Source organism: Patagioenas fasciata, chromosome 2, assembly GCF_037038585.1.
Source record: "Patagioenas fasciata isolate bPatFas1 chromosome 2, bPatFas1.hap1, whole genome shotgun sequence".
Lineage (NCBI taxonomy): Eukaryota > Metazoa > Chordata > Aves > Columbiformes > Columbidae > Patagioenas > Patagioenas fasciata.
The window spans coordinates 165,599,556-165,617,506 of NC_092521.1; the positions used below are offsets into that span (position 1 = coordinate 165,599,556).

Below are 17,951 nucleotides of genomic sequence, written 5' to 3' on the forward strand. Positions count from 1 at the left end.
ATAATCTCCATTGGACAATGTTTCTTATTTTCTGTTTCTTGTTTGAGAAATATTTGTTTTTCTCTGAAATATCACCCATGCCCTCTTTGGAACTAGACCCTTCAATAGTATTTGCATTGATCTTGCACTCTGATAGATGCTTCTATGAGAGCCAGCCTCATAGGAAGGATACACTTAATGTTTGGATGATGCCTTGCAGTTGCTATGGTGACCTCAGTCCGCTGCTAGTTTCATACCCTTTGATAAGAGGAAGAAAAGAAGAAAATCATAATCTCCCTTATGTGTTATTGATCATATCTCTGCATCAGTCCTGCTTCACCCAGCCTTATATACTCTGGCCATAATGTTCTCCATATGAGACCTCCTTGTTATTCTCCCATGACTTCCAGGCATGATTCACTGGATCTTCTTGTCTCTATGTCATTAAACCATGTGCCGTGAAATCATTACGGGATATAGGAAGGAAGGACTTGTTTATCGATTCCATCACTACCTTTACTGTAATGTTTTGCACAAACCACTGAATAACAAAGAAGTTGCAGAAGATAGTTCACCTGACCCTGTGGTAGATATATGAAGAAATCACCTTCCTGAAGTGCCAGTTTCTTTACCCTTTATGGGAGGAGACTTAAAAAACAGATCAAATTATCTTTGGGTGAGCAAATTGGATGGGATAAATTTGCCCCACAGGATCAGTTCCACAGATGTCCTTAGGGACCAGTTCTTATTCAAACGTCCAAATATGAACCAGGCTTCCCAATCGTACCCTTAATTTCTCTCTGCCTCAGTTTTCCTGTTTTCTAAATACGGTGAACAATACCAATGAATTTTGTGCCGTCTTTTATGTAAGCACTATGCTCACAAATCCCTTTGATGAGGCAAATGTCAATATACAGTAAATGCTAAGTGAGCCAATGACTTCTGTAGTTTAAAATATTGTCTATGGGACATGAGGCTGGAGAGACCAAAACCCCTAGAAGAAGTGGAGGGGAGCACTTAGCATAAGGAAAGGTGTGGGAACCTGTAAGACCGTGTGCTCTCTGACCTTGCGGGACAGCCACTTTCTATAAATCCTGTTAATGAGATTGTAAAGACCTAGCAGCTGATTCTGGATCACTTTTTTTCCCCAAAAAAAGAGCAGTAATGAAGGAACGGGATGGCTGGTTGGTGTGCACATGAGATCGTGTGTGCCAACATGTCACGGAGGCACTGAAGAAATCAGTTTAGGCAGGCGACAAGTTCTAAACAGACTATTCTAGCCAGAACTGTTTATTGGAGAACCAACTAGAAGTGGGGTCTATCCAAAATTATTCAGCACTCTGACAACATTTAATAAACATTTAATAATTTCATTGCTGTACAACCACACAAGAATGAGGATTCTCAGTGTGCATGCACCCACTCACAAAAACAAGAAGCCTCTTTCACTCAAGGGTATTCAGAAGAAATGATCACTTGCCTAGGGTGGGCAAGGGCTCACTCAAGGATATATCGCTCCCCAGGGAGAAGGTGAGGGCAGTCAATCCTGGGAAGTCTCCTTAGATGGTGCCCCTGATCTGAGCCAAAGGGTCTCTTCACAGTCCCAATGCTCTGAGAAGACCACTCCAAGGGGGTCTTCAGCAGGGGCCCTGTTTTATAGCCTGGTTGGATCTGGCTGTCATCATTAGGAACATGGTCCAGAAGCTTCTCTGGGCCTGGGCACCTCCTTGGCTGAGGATCCTGTCTATTGACCAAGGGTCCCACACAGGGACCCACCTCAGGACAGGTGAATGTGAGGAGTCACCATGCCCTGAGGTGGGGACATGTGATGGTTTGCACCAACCATGATGCATACATGAGGAGAGGGACAGTGGGACACAAAAGGTGCTGAAGACCCATCAACAGCCCCATTGCAAGCTCCAGATCTCACCAGGGGTTGTGCAACCACCACAGAAGGCACGGGAGTGGGCAGAGGGCATAAGGAGCAGCGGGCAGAGCGTGCAAGCAGTAGCTGTGCGAGATGCTCAGGGAGCCCCCAGAAAAGCTGCTGAGCAAACTGCTGTTCCCGACTGCGGCTTTGCCAGCCGGCTGAACAGATTGCAGCAATAGGAAAGGGAGCGAAAAGGCACAGCATGGTGGATGCTGAGGAGCCGGGTGTGGGAGCTTACTGATTTATTTCGTCTTTATAAATTAAATGTTAAGCTTCCAATCAGTGCTACATAAAACAGGAAAAAAATCAAATTCCCACCTAACCAGCTCGTTATCCACATAGCTGGACAGCATGATAATAAGTGATCGTAAGAAATGTTTTCTATAACCTCCCTCTGCCACAGCCTCTGCACTTTGTGAAGGGAGAGAATTAAAATGCAATAAAAACAGTGTAAGCTTTGCACACTGATCTCAAGGCTGTTGAAATCCAGCCTTTGGGGGGATTGCCTATGTGAACCAGTCCTCCAACCCGTAATACTGAAATGGGAACAACAAGAATAAGGGAAGGGTGTGGGCAAGCCATTTCAGGCCAGAATAATTCTGGAATCCTTTCAATTCCCTCTCCTGCCACTAATGTGGGACAAATGCTGGAACAAAAGGGTTAAATGCAAGTTGTGCTCAGATAAACAAATCTATGGGAGATAAAGTGGTTGCCATGCCAGCTGACACCGAACGCAGCCAGCACAAGTTTGGCATGAAGGGGATGATCTAAAAGGCAGCACTGAGCTCCGAGGCGCATGGTGCACAGGCTGTTTCTTGGCTTTGGCTTTGCAAGTCCTGTTCGCTTTACATCAGAAGCAACAATTGCTCGCATAAAATTTCTCATGTGTTGGAAGATGGTGAGGAGGTACTTTTGTTTTCTGGGACTCACCAAATGAAAACCAATGAAGAAAGTCTGCTAAATGTGCAAGAAAAGGGCATGAAATATCTGGGTCTCTGCCACTAACTCCATGGGGAGACATTGGGAAGTCCTTTGACTTTTTTTTCCCTTTCTCTTTCACCTCTCTGTGTAGAAAACAGAAATAAGAAATATTTTCTGTGTTTGGTTTCTCCGCTTGGTCTTTGGAAATGACCTTTCAGAGTTCTAATGGCTCTTCTGTTGGGTCTTTAAGTACTGCTACAAATAACATCTAATTAATAATGACCGTTAAAATACGAATTGAAGATTTGCTTTATATCCCAAAGAGTGACACATATTCAGTCTGGTCAAACTGTGAATAACAATATTTATCAATATACTGGGTAAATCATCCTTTGTCAAGGACAACATTAGCTTCCTTGGGAGTTTGTAGACTGACATGAGCAATTATTGATTTAAACAATGGTGTTTTAAGATACCGTTTAACAGCTGCTGTTTGATCCATCTTCCCATACTTTTGGCTGAACTGCTATTTAACTATATGTGAGGAGCACAGGTGTCAATGTAAGACATGACTGCAACCCTTGAATTAAAATCCTGAAAAATCAGTTTCCAATGAAAATGCAGATGAAAAGCATGTTTTATTTGTGACTTATTTCTGGGAGAGTAGTGTATTTCGTCCAGCCTGTTGCATAATCATGTTGATCAACTTTCTCTGCTTCGTCAGTGAAGTCCAAAGCACCAATTTCTCCTTTTTTATGTCCTAAGAATAAGGTAATGAGAGGACTTGTGTGAAAGCCCATGCAGTGACATGCCCTATAGTTTTGCCCATTACTTCACTGACATCAGAGTAAGTTTACTGTGGTTTGCCTAGAGTCAGAAAGGCACGCAGGTAAAAACCAACCAACCAACCAACCAACCAACCAACCAACCAACCAACCAACCAACCAACCAACCAACCAACCAACTACCACAACCCCACAAAAATACAGTTTCAGGGTAATACTCTGAAAAATGAGAAGAACTGCTCTACGTCTGGACTTCCTACAACCCCAGCTCAAATACAAGCTCAGGTCTTGTCCCTATACATGTAGATGTGCTAAATGTTAAGCACAGAAATAATCCAGATTAACTCCATTGCACTGTCATACATGTGAGCAAACATAGCCATTGGCACAGTTATCCGTCACATAAACATCCATATTCTGGTGCAGGGTGCATAAACATATGGTGTCAGAAGATGGGCAGCAGCAGGATGCAGGAATTTAAAGCCAGATGGTGGCTGTATGTTCCCTCATTATGTGCTTTTTATATATGTGTGTGTGTATATATAGATATATATATAGATATATATATATATATATATATAAAAACACACCCACAAATATTATTGTATATGTATCTATGTTATCCCAACATTCATCAGCTAAACTTTGACTTCCAGTTGTAATTCAGGGCATAATGTTCAGTGGAAATCTAATTGACTTTCAGTAGCTTATTAGTGAAAATTAGGTTGGTAGATCAAGCCTAAAAGCCTGTATAGTAGAACGCTGTACTGGAACTTTCTTCAGTACATTATCAAGAACTCAGATGTAGAAAAATATGTTAATAAATCCAAGTTTGCTCTTACAGCAGTCAGAAAATTAGCGTTATTGAAAATGTGAATCCGTTCATAATGTCCAAACAGTTAAAATGCAATAATAATATAGGTATATGAAAAAAATAATATAAAAAGCCTGTTTTTTAACAAAGTTACATTAGTATAAATTTTCAACTGTTATTAATGATGTAATGAAATTCAAAATGAACTAAAATCTAATATTTTAGCACCAGTGTAACCAACTACCACCTGTATTTAGAGTGAAATAACATGAATTTTTATTTCTTCCCTTTTATATTATAGGAGGGAAATAGCAAAAAATTAAAACATTTCCATTTAAAAAAAGGCGTTTTTCTGATCAGCCAGCGTAATGTGCCAGGGTTCCAGGCACATCAGGCCTCACTCTACTTCATATTGACCTGGTTTCCTCCAACAAGAATTCTGGAAAGTTCACAATATCACATTTCAGGATTTAAGCCACACTGTACAACTGATAAACTAAAACTGGATTTTTATGAGTCAAAAGGGTTTTTTTGGAAGTTTTTTTTGCATCTTCTTCTTACTCTGCTTCTGTGGGTCAGGCTTTTCAGTGAGGCAACCTCATTTAAGGAACCAGTTCCATTGTGAGCTATTGAATTGGGTGGCAACAGGCTGGGAAAGACACTATAGAAGACAGTGATAGAGGAACAGTGGCTTGTTCCTTGATCTTCTGCCATGTGAAAATTCCCACAGCATGTCCTAAATCTGGTATTCTGAATTCAGATCTTAGCAACATGGGTATCCATATTTGAGCTGTATCACTGTTAATAAACCTGGGTTTTGGTAGGCTTAGGAGGGAAACAGGTCTGTCCAAAATATTTTTCAGAGGCATCCCTGTTATTCTGCCAAGAATCTGGAGAACAGCCATAGCATATCTGCAGCATCTGGTGATTTAGTCTGATGGAGCAGGTTGAAGGATCTTCGCTGGAAAATGTTTGCTCAGAGCATTGGTTCCTTCCCTTCAGAGTTAGTACACCCACCCAGCATTTCCAAATATCCAATGATTCTCATATGTGAAATCTTCAAAGCAGCTGGAGTTGGGCAGAAAAGCCGGGAGACCAAGGGTGTTCTCATCATGATTTTCAGGATGAACCCCCTGGAGTAACTGGTGGGTTGAATGTGTAGGTTTGATGATGAATACATCCATTCAAAGACACGGTACAACCTACCTTAAGCTTCATCTTATTTTTCTAGTCTCCCACCATCATCTTCACATGAAATCCTCTGTTTTCTACCTTAGAAGTTAAAAAAAAAACAACACATCTGATTTTTTTTAGAGGAGAGAAAAGTCAATATATTAAAAATTATGATATGATAAGGAATCTGAAAAAGTACAAAATGCATTTTATGCTCTGCTGAAAAGATTCTCTTTACTATTTTGTTTTGTTATTCTGTTTTTCTCCTTTCCCATAGGGTCAAATCAACCTTTGTTTGGATTTCACTTCTAATAAAAAAACCTCTCATACAAATTGGCGAATGGCTTTTCCAACCCCTTGTTAAGACTTGACCATATGCTCAGGGCTGTTAAAGAAGAACAACCTGAAGCCCCGTGGTTACTGCAGGGAATTACAGAACTAAGCTAATCTAAACATTTAACCTGCCATAGCGGTCAATGAAATGTTGGAAACGTGTTTTCTCTGGTGGGCAGAGCTATTTGCAGGCTGTTTTTTCAGGTTTCTGTCTGTGCATGATGCAGCAGCACCACTCGGTGGCTTAAGACATCTCCTCATTACATGGAGCTTGAACCAAAATCCGCTGAGGATTTGGAAAACCCTGACTTCAGTGCAATTTGGGTTAAGTATTTAGTAGAATGGATGGGAGAATGGTTCAAGATAATCCCAACAATTTATTTTGGAAGGACAAAAGAAAGGAAAAATTTTAACACAAACCCAAACATTTATAATTTCATAGTAAATTGTGTATTTTTGGTTTACAAATCAGCATGTATTTTGACACAATATTTTGAAAATGTGTGGGTCTTTCTTATTTCAGAACTTTACTCCTCCTCCCCCCCAAAAAAAAAGAAAACAAAAACCTAAACAAAATTAAACAAAAGCAACAAAAATGAAAACCACAGAAAAAGCTGCCTCATCTCTTTTTCATATCCCTCCTAGAGTCTGATGAAACTCCATGATAACCAGAGATTTAACAATACAATGCAATCAGCCATCTTCTGAAAAGCACTTTTCACCCGTGAATATACAGTACTGATCTTGAAAACAAGATTTAAACAAAATTTTCTTGCGATTCTTCTCTGGCCACTGTTATATCCGCTCCTCTTATGGGAAGCAAGCTATTATCAAGATCAAATTAATTATTTTTATTCTTCTAATTTCAGGTTGGGAAGTGGATAACCTGGGGCAAACCCATGCAGGTAAGAACCAGTTGTGTTCACTACTTCTTATGTACTTCTGTTCTCAAAAATTGTATGTAGGGTACTTGATGATATCGACTGAAAAGTTGTTTGTGTATCAATCATTATGATAATGAATACATGTGGTTCATTATAACACTGTGATAAAAAGTGAAAATACAAATCTGACAAGTTTCCAGGCCTCGATGTGATCTAACCTAAAACCACAAAGTCAAACTGTCTTACATGAAAACAATGTTATTGCTTTTTGTCATTGATAGATGGAAATAATTTTTCATTAATTCAGTGAAAAATGACCATACTTAAATATCTATGGAATATAAATGTAGATTTCTAATGAGATAATAACTGACTTTTATATTTTTACGATAAAATTGACCCTAATTTAATTGTACGTGGTTTTTAACTATGTCCTTACTGCTTGCGGTAGCAATTTTTTAATTTTATATGTTCAACTTTGATTTAAACTCACAAGTAAAACTGTGTTTACTTCCTGAAAAGATAGACTCAGGTATTTTTTGCCTTTGGGCCTGATCCAAACAAATCAAAATCAATTGGATTCTATTCGCTGATTTCCGCAGAGACCAGTTTGGGTCTTAATAGAAAACACAGTCGAAACAATTTCATACCAAATTTCCACTTTTATAGGTGATTATGACCTGCTGGAAAGCACAGCCCAGTCTCCCCTAGGTAAGAAACAAAACCATGGAATATTTCTCTTTTCATTTTAGCTCTGTTAAAAAGGAAGCTCCAAGCTTTTTCTCCTGCCATTTAGGTATTATTTTCTAATCAGTTCTAATTATGGTGACACATTTTCTGGTGCATTACTTTTAGCACTGTTATGAAAATTTATTCCTCCGCTATTGAGAATTGCAATCTAGTAAGTGTGTTGTTATAAATTATATCTACCTGCTTACCAGTAATTACTAAATGGCGTTAAGGGAAGTCAACACCATGATTCAGTGGTTATTTTCCACAGAAAACCGGGGATGAATGTGCAAGAGTAATTTACCAAAATTTGCCAAGTAATGCAATGTTCTTAAATGAATGCTGTGATTAAGTAGATATATTCTTCCGCATGGATGGCAAAAAGATCCTCTGAAAATAAGGTCACTGCTGGTGTTACGAGCTCCTTGAATAAACTGCTCTAAGAATGTGAAGCAGCACAACCTTTATTTAAAAAAAATAAATAAATAAACTAGAAATTTCCATCAATTTTGTTGAAGGTACAGCTCAAACTCCAAAAACTGTAATAGTTTGATAAGTTGAAACTGTTCTATTGTGCTGGAGAGGAATAAGTGCAGTCGGCAGCTCAGCTTTAATTTTCCAACCAGGTCACAGAGCTCTGGCGAGAGTAATGGTGCTTAACAAGAGCTCCACGGGGGCCATCCCACCATGGGCAGCCTCAGCAACAAAATCAGTGTCAAGTGACAATTTTCTACCCCCAGCTCTTGTTTCTTGATATAGTTTTAAGCCTTTTGACTGTGTCAGTGAAAGCCGTTTAGAAGCTAGGCTTTCTATATGAGATTAACCAAACAATTAGGGTAAAAAGATAAAAAGAGAGAAAGCAGTTTTCTCTGAGTCAGTTTTGAGCCTACTTGCAAACACTTGCCTTAGAGAAAGGTTAAAAACTGGGACTGGAACAAATAATTGACAGAGTTAGAAGCTCTGAAATAGGTGTGAAATTGTCATCTGAAACCACACTGTAGATCTAGGGATGTAAATGAATGTGTGGCTCTGGAGACAGACACTGGGAAGAGATTCCCATTCCATCTTTCCTTTGTTTTCCCACAGACCCTTGTCACAAAGTTACTCTCAGATTAGAGCCCTGAAAATCTAGAGCCTTGAAGATAAGGACCGGAGGAAATGACCTCAAGTTGCTCCAGTGGAGGTTTAGACTGGATATTAGGAAAAATTTCTTCCCAGAAACAGTTGTCGGGCATTGGAACAGGCTGTCCAGGGCAGTGGTGGAGTCACCATCCCTGGAGGAGTTTAAAAGACACATAGATGAGGTTCTTAGGGACATGGTTTAGTGCTAGGTGTAGGTTATGGTTGGACTTGATGATCTTAAGCATCTCTTCCAACCAAATGGATTCTACGATTCTATAAATGAGTGGGATATAAGTTATCTGACTGCAGGAGAGCAATCCAGCTGCTTCACCATAGACATATAATGGCTATTTTACATATCCTACAGTATCTTTGCCAGTCCCATATAGATGCCTCAGATGTAGATCACCTTAAATAGCACAAGCTTCCTACCTATATTTAAGCGGTGGACTTAATCTTTTGCCATCTGAAGTGTAGATGTCTACATCAAAGCTGTGTTCCCTAGATGCCTTTCGGAGTCAATGGAGACAAATGGATATTTAGCTGAACCCTGGCTTAGGTGCCACTTGGGAACGAGATCTTTGGTGACCTGGAGGCACTGACTACACTGGTTAAATCTTTTTTGCTCTCTGGTGACTATCTGTAGTAGCAGATGCCTATTGTGGAACTGGGTCATTAAGATGGCATTAAGCTTTCAAGATATTATTTAAGTCTTCTATGCGTAGCCAGATAAATAATACCTGCAGTGGTACTGTGGGATTTTCTTTGGTGTCGTACCAGGGAGAGGGAGGGTATGTCATGGGGTTTGCTTCAGTAATGTCACATTCTCAACTATACTTGACGTAGGGGACATCAGCAGAAACTGCACTGAAGATGGCTGGTCTGAACCTTTTCCTCATTATTACGATGCCTGCGGCTTTGATGAAAATGAAACAGAGTCTGATAACCAGGTGGGAATTAATCTTATAACTAAAAACAAATGAAGTGGGGGGAGCAGGAGGCTGCTTTTTTGTCCAGCTTCTGGTCGTGTTCTGATTTGATGGTGATTAGAATGAAGCAATCAGATATTTATAGGCATAAAAATGGCAGAAGAAAGATTTAAATTCTTCCTAGCCCACTACTATTTCAAGAATATGAATGTTTATTATTGATACAACTTGTAACTTCTAGAAGCATGGGTTAGCCCCCCATTCTTCCCCTGTTGAGTGAAGAGCCCCTTAGCCAACTATATTTTTCCACAGGTACATTTAGAGTAGTCAAAGAAATACAGACAGCCTTTGCTAGCTCACTGACAAGTAATCTTCACGACATTCAGACCCAAAGCTATTCCAAACACAGAGCAACGCTCTAATACACAGCGAGATCTCAGGGGAACCCAGGGGAGAAAACAACCAGGATGCTCTAGAGACAAATCCTGCCTATGGTTCCCCCCGCATTTTGACAGAATAAAGAAGATGTGACCATAGATGAACTTTTAAACTGTGTTGTTTTTGCCTCCCAAGGATTACTACTATCTATCTGTGAAGGCTCTATACACGGTGGGATACAGCACCTCTCTCGTCTCCCTCACCACTGCCATGGTTATCCTGTGTCGTTTCAGGTGAGTCAGGATATGAGCAGTGAACTGTTCACTCACTGGAGGAAAGAGCCTCGAGCTCCTCAGCCCAAAACAATGTTTAAGCTTTTATCTTACCAGATGTAGAATAAGAGGGAGACAGCTCTTTTAATAGAGTTGTTCCTTCAGCTTGGACACACTCTCATAGTCATATTTCAGTAGGCTGTAGATGCAACTACAGAAGCTGCATTGAACTGGGTCTATTTTATGCTTCCCTGAATGATTTTATAGGAAAATCACCTAATCCTTCTCTTGGTCAGCTTTAGGGTCAATATTATCCACACTCCTTTTTTTCAGATTTTGCTATTGCAACGCCAAGGTGCTATGTCCATATGTGCAGATAGACCTAGTGTGCTATTTCCATGAAAGAAAAGTACTTTATTTTTTATTTATTTTTCTCTTCTTTTCCTTTCCCTTACTCTTGCCTCTCTAGGAAGCTTCACTGCACCCGGAATTTTATCCACATGAACCTCTTTGTTTCATTCATCCTCCGTGCAATATCTGTATTCATTAAAGATGGGGTTCTTTACGCTGAACAGGATGGCAACCACTGTTTTATCTCAACGGTAAGTAAAAATAAAGCCAAAGCCTTTTCCTTTATATTTTTTTCAGCATGAGATAAGCAAAAACAGTGAGACAGGCAGCAGTCTGTTGAGTATCACAGACTGAGAAGCTATTGGGAAAGAAGGTAATTGGTGGTAAACTTCCCTCCTGGTTCACAGCAAAACTGGGGATGTTATCATCTCATGATGTCATCAGCGCCCAGCAGTCTGTCTGTCAGAACAAACCTGCAGGTTTCAGTTTCTGACTCTACGCAGGTTGTTTCTCCCTTTCACAGGTCTGCGTAGCGAAAGGCAGGATGAGAGCAGACACAAGCAATTTCCTTCATCTGAAGGTCTGGTTTTTTCTCCAGAGCCTTATTTTTTCTGGATGTCAGGCAGAGCCATGTGTAAAGAGGCTGACCATGCAGAAGCAGAAAATACCCCTGATGATCACACTCTCAAAGAATCATTACTATTATCTACATGTTTGTCTCTGAAATGTGAGGTTTCATGGAAAGCAGTCCCTTTTATAGATGCACTTAGCTTTGTATTACATATAAAACCCAATTCCTTTCACATTTAAGGCTAATATTTGATTTGATAAATCAGCTCAGCAGGTGTAATTATGATGGAATTACATTGAGTTCCCAGAGTGAGATCTCCTTTATCCATCCAGTTATGGGCTAAATTAGTCTCTTCCAAAAGGAAAGTGCAGGTGTGTAGTTTCTCATCCTTTACTTTGTCATTGAAACCAGTTTTTGCTTTTAATTCTTCTCTGTGATAAAACTGAAGCTGTGTTAGATCTGGAGTTTGTTCACACCACTCTTCTGATAGTAGCATCTACCTCTTTGTTTTGAAACATTTGAAGCATAAAACACATTAAAATCAGCCATCTAATGACCAGAGCTTCAGCTGCGGTAGAACTTCCATGAAGAAGCTCAAGATCTGATGGTTTAAATATCTTGGTTGTAGATCTGTCACATGAAAGGGTCAAAATTATCAGCATCCCACTGCCCCAGTCAGGAACTTCCAGTTTATACACTGAATCTGCTCTGTTTTGTTGAAAAATCCTACTTTTGAAGAACTAATGGGATGCAACAGTAGAAAGACAAGTGTGTCTTACTCTCACTGAGTCAGGGTAGAGCTTGGTTTCCACCTAAGGTTTTTAACATAGAATTGTTTAGATTGGAAGAGACCCTTAAGATCATCAAGTCCAACCTTAAACCTAACACTACCAAGTCCACCAAAAACCCATGTCCCTAAGCGTCACATCTACACATTTTTTGAATACTTTCAGGGATGGTAATTCAACCACTGCCCTGGTCAGCCTGTTCCAATACCTGACAATCCTTTCAGTGAATAGATTTTTCCTAATATCCAATCTAAACCTACTCTGGCACAACTTGAGGCCATTTCCTCTCATCCCATCACTTGTTGCTTTGGAGAAGAGACCGATCCCCTCTCCACTACAATCTCCTTTCAGGTAGTTGTGGAGAGTGAGAAGGTCTCCTCTCAGCCTCCTTTTCTCCAGATTAAATAACACCAGTTCCTTCTTTTTTTTTTTCCCTTTTTTTCTTTTGTCTGCTGCTTTTCACTCCAGTAAATGAATGAAAGCTTCTATCATTTTTTTAATTATTTTTTTAATTCTTTTTTTTAACAATAAATCACTCTGTTTTCTTTACACTTACACTTACTTTGATTTTCTGTCCCTGAGTGACAACACCCACAAATGGTAAGGACGTGCAATTCTCAGCTGCACACAGGAGGGTGCATCCTTTCTGACCCCACTCTCAGGGCTTTCCACAATCATCCTACCATTTCACATCTTTAGGTTTCTCAATACACCACTGGATTCTTTTCTTCTCTACACTTAATCCTTGGAAGGGGGCTTAAATCTAGCAATTAGCATCCACTGACGATGTGAACTCCCACTAATGCAAGACGTTCTCAAGCTGTCTGCAGACGTTTGTCGACCACCTCCCACTGGTAAAATTGGCTACCTGCCCTTTAAAGCTTCATTCTCTAAGTGCCACCTCACATTCTTATCATGCTTTTAAAACTTTACTATGAAAAGTGCATAATACCAATCGCAGCTGTGTTCCTTCCTACAAAGAGATTTGGAGAGGTTGAAAGCATTTTAGGTGGAAACAACATGAAAATAACTTTGTTTTTCTTGATTCTCTGCAGGTGGAATGCAAAGCAGTGATGGTGTTTTTTCACTACTGTGTTATGTCCAACTACTTCTGGCTTTTCATTGAGGGATTGTACCTTTTCACTTTATTGGTAGAAACCTTTTTTCCAGAGAGGAGATATTTCTACTGGTACACTATTATTGGCTGGGGTACGTGACATTTCTTGTCTAAAACATGTCTCAGTGTGCAAGATGACTCTACAAACCATCTAGTATTTCCACATACAGTTTCAAAGTATAGTTTTAGTCCTTGTATAGAATGATTGCAGACCGAAACATGTTGTGTTTTTTTGTCTGATAGAATTGAACTAAAATCTTGAAGTCACAGCATCTCTTGCAGAGATGTAGACTACAACTGAGGATTGCATTCTGCAAGATATGATCTTAATGCCAAGTTCTTCAGCTTAATCAAATCTGCAATGCTAAATCTAGTCCATTTGCTAAGACTTCATTTCTGCCTTTCTTCCAGATAATAGCTAAATTGAAAACATATCCAAAGGGCATCTGCCTGTGCTCATCATACCTGGGTGGGAAATGGAAACTTGCAATAGGAAGAAATAAGATTTGTTTCAGAAAAGCCAGTTGCATGATGATAACCAGTGTAATTATTTTTTTCACGCTGGCTTTCTGGAGATAAATTGATTCCTGAAACATTTAAATTCAAACAATTCTTTGCTAATGTTTTTGTATGAAGTCAGGTGGTGAATGCAGAAGTTCATTTTAAATGTATCCTAAGAAGATTAAGCTCATTTTTTGTACATAAACAAACGTAATTCTGAAATAATCTGGAAATAAGCCTATATATTCATGTGTGAAGTCTACATGCAAACCACCTACCTTAAAATATTTTCCTTCTAAAACAATCCTCATGTAACCTGAACCTTCAAGTAATCCACTGAAACTAGTTCTGTTTTTTTCCCTGAGGGAGCTTTATGTACACAAATGTCTCATCTCCTGGCAAAGACTCCCCCAATAGGAGCAAAGACACAGAGCTGAAAGAAGTTATCAGTACTAAACTATGGTGTATAAAGGCTATTGGAAAAGGATGGCTATTGGAAAGGGATGTTCCAAGTTCCCACTATACTATCCACAGATAAATAATCTCATTATAGCTGAGATACGTCTCTTTTCAAAGCGAACTTGGGAGTTATGTACATGAAAATATGGTAATTCTAGAAGAAAACAATGTGTAAATCTTTCCAATCTGAACATAAATTGGAATTTGGGCTCCTTCAACTAGGTTTGCAGAAATTTCACATCTGTAGGTTCTTGTGAATGTGAATGTGAGAATACTGTAACACAGCATACTAACTAATTAAAAAGAAGTCTCTGTAATGAAAGAAGCCAGATAAATTCATTCTATAATGCAACCTCCAAATTTTTGATCTTGAGTTGAATACCATAAATAAGACCTAGCTGTTCAGTTTATACATATCACTTGCAGTATCAATAATATCCATTAATAACACTAAAAGAATCTCCAAGTGTGGAATTTTTTTAATATATTAATAATTTCTCAGCTCCTGCAAATTTCTGCAATTTGAACAACAGTTCTCCTGACCTAGTAGGAGCAATGGGCGCTTTGCAAGAATGGAAGCACTTCAAGACTCTGGATGCCAAGTCATGTAGGGCACAATCAGCCCCTCAGCTCAGAGCTGCTGGGGAGGGAGTTGCATTGAAGCAGCAATAAGTATTTTGCAGCATCTGGATGTTTATCTGTTTCTTAAAAAAGTACTGAGCGCATCAGTACTTTTGATTAATGAGAGCTACATATGGCTGTGTCGATCCAGGCATTTTTTCTCCTCTTAAATATGCAATATGTTGGTGAGTTTTCTAATGCCGGCTCCTTTCTCGGGGCAGAGACACAGTCAGCAAGAATAACTCTCTTGTCAGCCCTTGGGGCTTGTCTGGCTTTTAGTGTTATTCAGAAACTGAAAAGAAGGTGATAAACATACAACATATATTTTGATGTAAAAAAAAAAGACTTTATGGATATTCATACAGCAGGTGCTTCAAGACTCTAAGCTAATCTAAAATGTGCTTTTTGAACTATATTTTTATGACACATTTAGTCTTAATTCTACCTTCCCGCACATGTTTCAGGATTGAAGCACTATTCATACCATCAAAATGTATACCGTGCGAATCAGTGCAAACTAGATAGCACATCAGACTCATGATTTATATTTAAGATTATTTTTATTATTGTGCATCTGTTAAATGCACAAATATCTCAATGTTTTCTACGTATTCTCATGTAAGAAAAGCAGGCTTCAATCTAAATTAAATCTGCATGATTTCTTCTCAAAGCCCTGTCATTTTATTTCTTTTTATCATTTTCCTTTCAAATATTTCAGTTCGTGCTTTTTTAAAGGAGGACGGCTTCATCAGTCATCCAGGTCTAACGAAGATATTTTTATTTCTGATAGGAGGAATATGAGATTTGACAGAGACTCACTTAAGTGAATTCAGCCAAATGACTAATTAATGTGACATCAACACAGCCTTAGAAAATGGATGAAACATAATTGTTCCTGTCAACTTATGACAATCTCTTTCACTACTGGGGTTATCAAGGCCCTTGTTTTGTTTGCTTTTTAGCACTTTATCCTTTCAGTGGTGCCTAAGTAGATACAGGCATTTTCCTAGTCAAAGATTTTGTTTGCCATAGAATATAGACCAAACTTACCCAGAGTTTTCTTGCAAGATTTGACTATTTTATAAAAATATTTCCACTGAAAAATCACACTTTAGTGTTTCAAGAAAGGAAAATAAATCTAAGTTTCTCAGTGGATTCTTACTGTTTTGATTTCATTTGTGTTTTATACGCCTTATTTAAAGAGTGAAGAACTGTCTGAAATATAAATGAAATTTTGCTCCCAATGTTCTCTTTTGGTGTTTCATTTGGGGTTTTTTGGTTGTTTTTCGTGAAAAAAATGGAACATTCCCATGAGTAAAGGAAAACTGTCCTCTACTGATTTGTTGTGGTTGAATAAGTGAAGCAAAATCAGATATTTACAAAATAGCAGAGAAAATGCAACATATACAAATCATTTACAACAAAGCCACATAAAAATACAAATAATAGTGTAATGCCATCACAGCTCAACATCTGCCACTCTGCAATTATTGCATAATTGCAGTAGCTGTAGACACATAAGCTGATGTGACCATTTTTATTTTGTACAGACTATATCTTAGTGTTAATGCAACAAGATGCAGTACAACAGCTTTGAGCAATAATGACATGAAACAGCATCAGTCTTTTCCATTATGTTTTCCTTCTGCAATTCCACCAGAGCCATCCTCTGATTGAGATAGATGTTTCTAGAGCTCTGAATTAATGTAATGAATTGCATTGTTTCATGCATGAGTGCTATTAGAAAATAAAACCTCAGTGGAAAGGCTGCAAAAAGTGCTCATTGCTGAGTTACTAATTGTGTCTAGGCTGCTGATGATATTATCTTCTTATCTTTTGCAGGTACCCCAACAATTTGTGTCACTGTCTGGGCAGTGCTGAGACTTCACTTTGATGATACTGGGTAGGTATCACTGGCTGGGAAATAATTTCATATGCATTAAACACAAGGCCAAGGATGAAACTGAAACATAGTGATCTCAGGACATGACTAATTTCTTCTTCCATTTCAATTTGTTGATGCAAGCAGTTTAGGTTCAGTGTTCAACCTAGAGTTATTTCCTGTGCATAATTTGATGTTTATGTCCCGATTGCACTGGTAAATTCATAAAAGAAGATGTAGGCACATACCCTGTAAACATCCAGTTGGTCGAGTGTCCCTGTGTTGCTTATTCAGTTAAATTAATGGAGTCCAAAGTATGGTTTATCTCATCCTAAAAGAGCTGTCAGGTAAATCACACCTGTGGCTGTCTGCTCCTCTCCAACTGACAATGAAGACAAAGGTGATGAGCTCAGCTGCATGAAGCATTGCAGATATCTTTGATATAATGTGTAAAATCTGTACAAGGAGGTGCTGAGCTTTGATTTGCAAAGGCAATTAGGAGTTTATCTTCCCATTGGAGAGTTTTTTCTACAAACCTAGTCAGGGAGATGAGTAGAGGTGAGACAGAAATCCACATTCTGTCTTTTGTGTGAAAAAAATAAGGAACTGTAATAATTTCAGAAAGAATTCAAGAGAGTAGATTCCACCCAAATGGTCTCTTTTGGTAGGGAAAGATCCTGCAAATACCCTGTATCCTTCTCTAAAGGGCCAGAGGGAAAGGCTGCTCCCAGAGATGCTCCTGCACATCTCAGTGGTCAATGGTTTGACTGGTCTGATAGAGATGCAGACACGGCTGGTAGGAATGGCCATGTATGTACAACTTGAAAATCCAAACTTAGCAATGTTTTCTTTCATGACAGTGACAGCTGAAATTTTGATCTGAATGAAAGGCGTCATTACGTACCCCAGTCCCATTTCTGAGAGACTTGGGCTTACGTTTTAATTTTACCTTACACTAGAGATACCCGAATCCAAAATTTGCACAAGACTCACAGTTCTGTTGGATTTTTTTCCTCCTTGTTCTTCCATTCTCTTTTTGCAAAGCACATAAAGCCCTTCCTCCACTGGGGATGTCAGTGCTTTGACCCAATGTTCTATTTTGACATTAAGACAAATTAAATCATTTATTTCCATGCCAGACAAGCCAGAAACCCCTGTTGTGTCATTATTATGATTACAACACTGGTCCTAAATGCATTAATTCCTCTTAGGAGTCTAAACAGCCCTGGTATTTTGTGGGTGAGGGGAATGTTTTGCAGAAGGAAAAATAAGAAAAAACAAAACAAAACAAAACAAAAAACCCCAAGACCTTTATTTTAGTTGGGGAAGCTATTTAGCATGCAACACATTTACACAGATTCTAGCTGGGTGTCTCAGTGGTTACTTTAAAAATCAGCAAGCATTGTTCTGGG

At 38.9% G+C, this 17,951-nt stretch overlaps 1 protein-coding gene across 12 annotated transcripts in view; it reads left to right on the forward strand.

Annotated features, from left to right (window-relative positions):
- Nucleotides 1-17,951, forward strand: part of ADCYAP1R1 (ADCYAP receptor type I) — a 155,490-nt gene that overhangs the window by 100,565 nt on the left and 36,974 nt on the right. For all 12 annotated transcript variants that reach the window (XM_065830008.2, XM_071805382.1, XM_071805375.1 and 9 more), the window contains 7 exons: nucleotides 6,805-6,840; nucleotides 7,489-7,530; nucleotides 9,517-9,620; nucleotides 10,173-10,270; nucleotides 10,719-10,851; nucleotides 13,015-13,168; nucleotides 16,500-16,560. In XM_065830008.2, coding sequence (XP_065686080.1) covers nucleotides 6,805-6,840; nucleotides 7,489-7,530; nucleotides 9,517-9,620; nucleotides 10,173-10,270; nucleotides 10,719-10,851; nucleotides 13,015-13,168; nucleotides 16,500-16,560 — 628 coding nt within the window. The remainder of the gene's footprint in view (nucleotides 1-6,804; nucleotides 6,841-7,488; nucleotides 7,531-9,516; nucleotides 9,621-10,172; nucleotides 10,271-10,718; nucleotides 10,852-13,014; nucleotides 13,169-16,499; nucleotides 16,561-17,951) is intronic.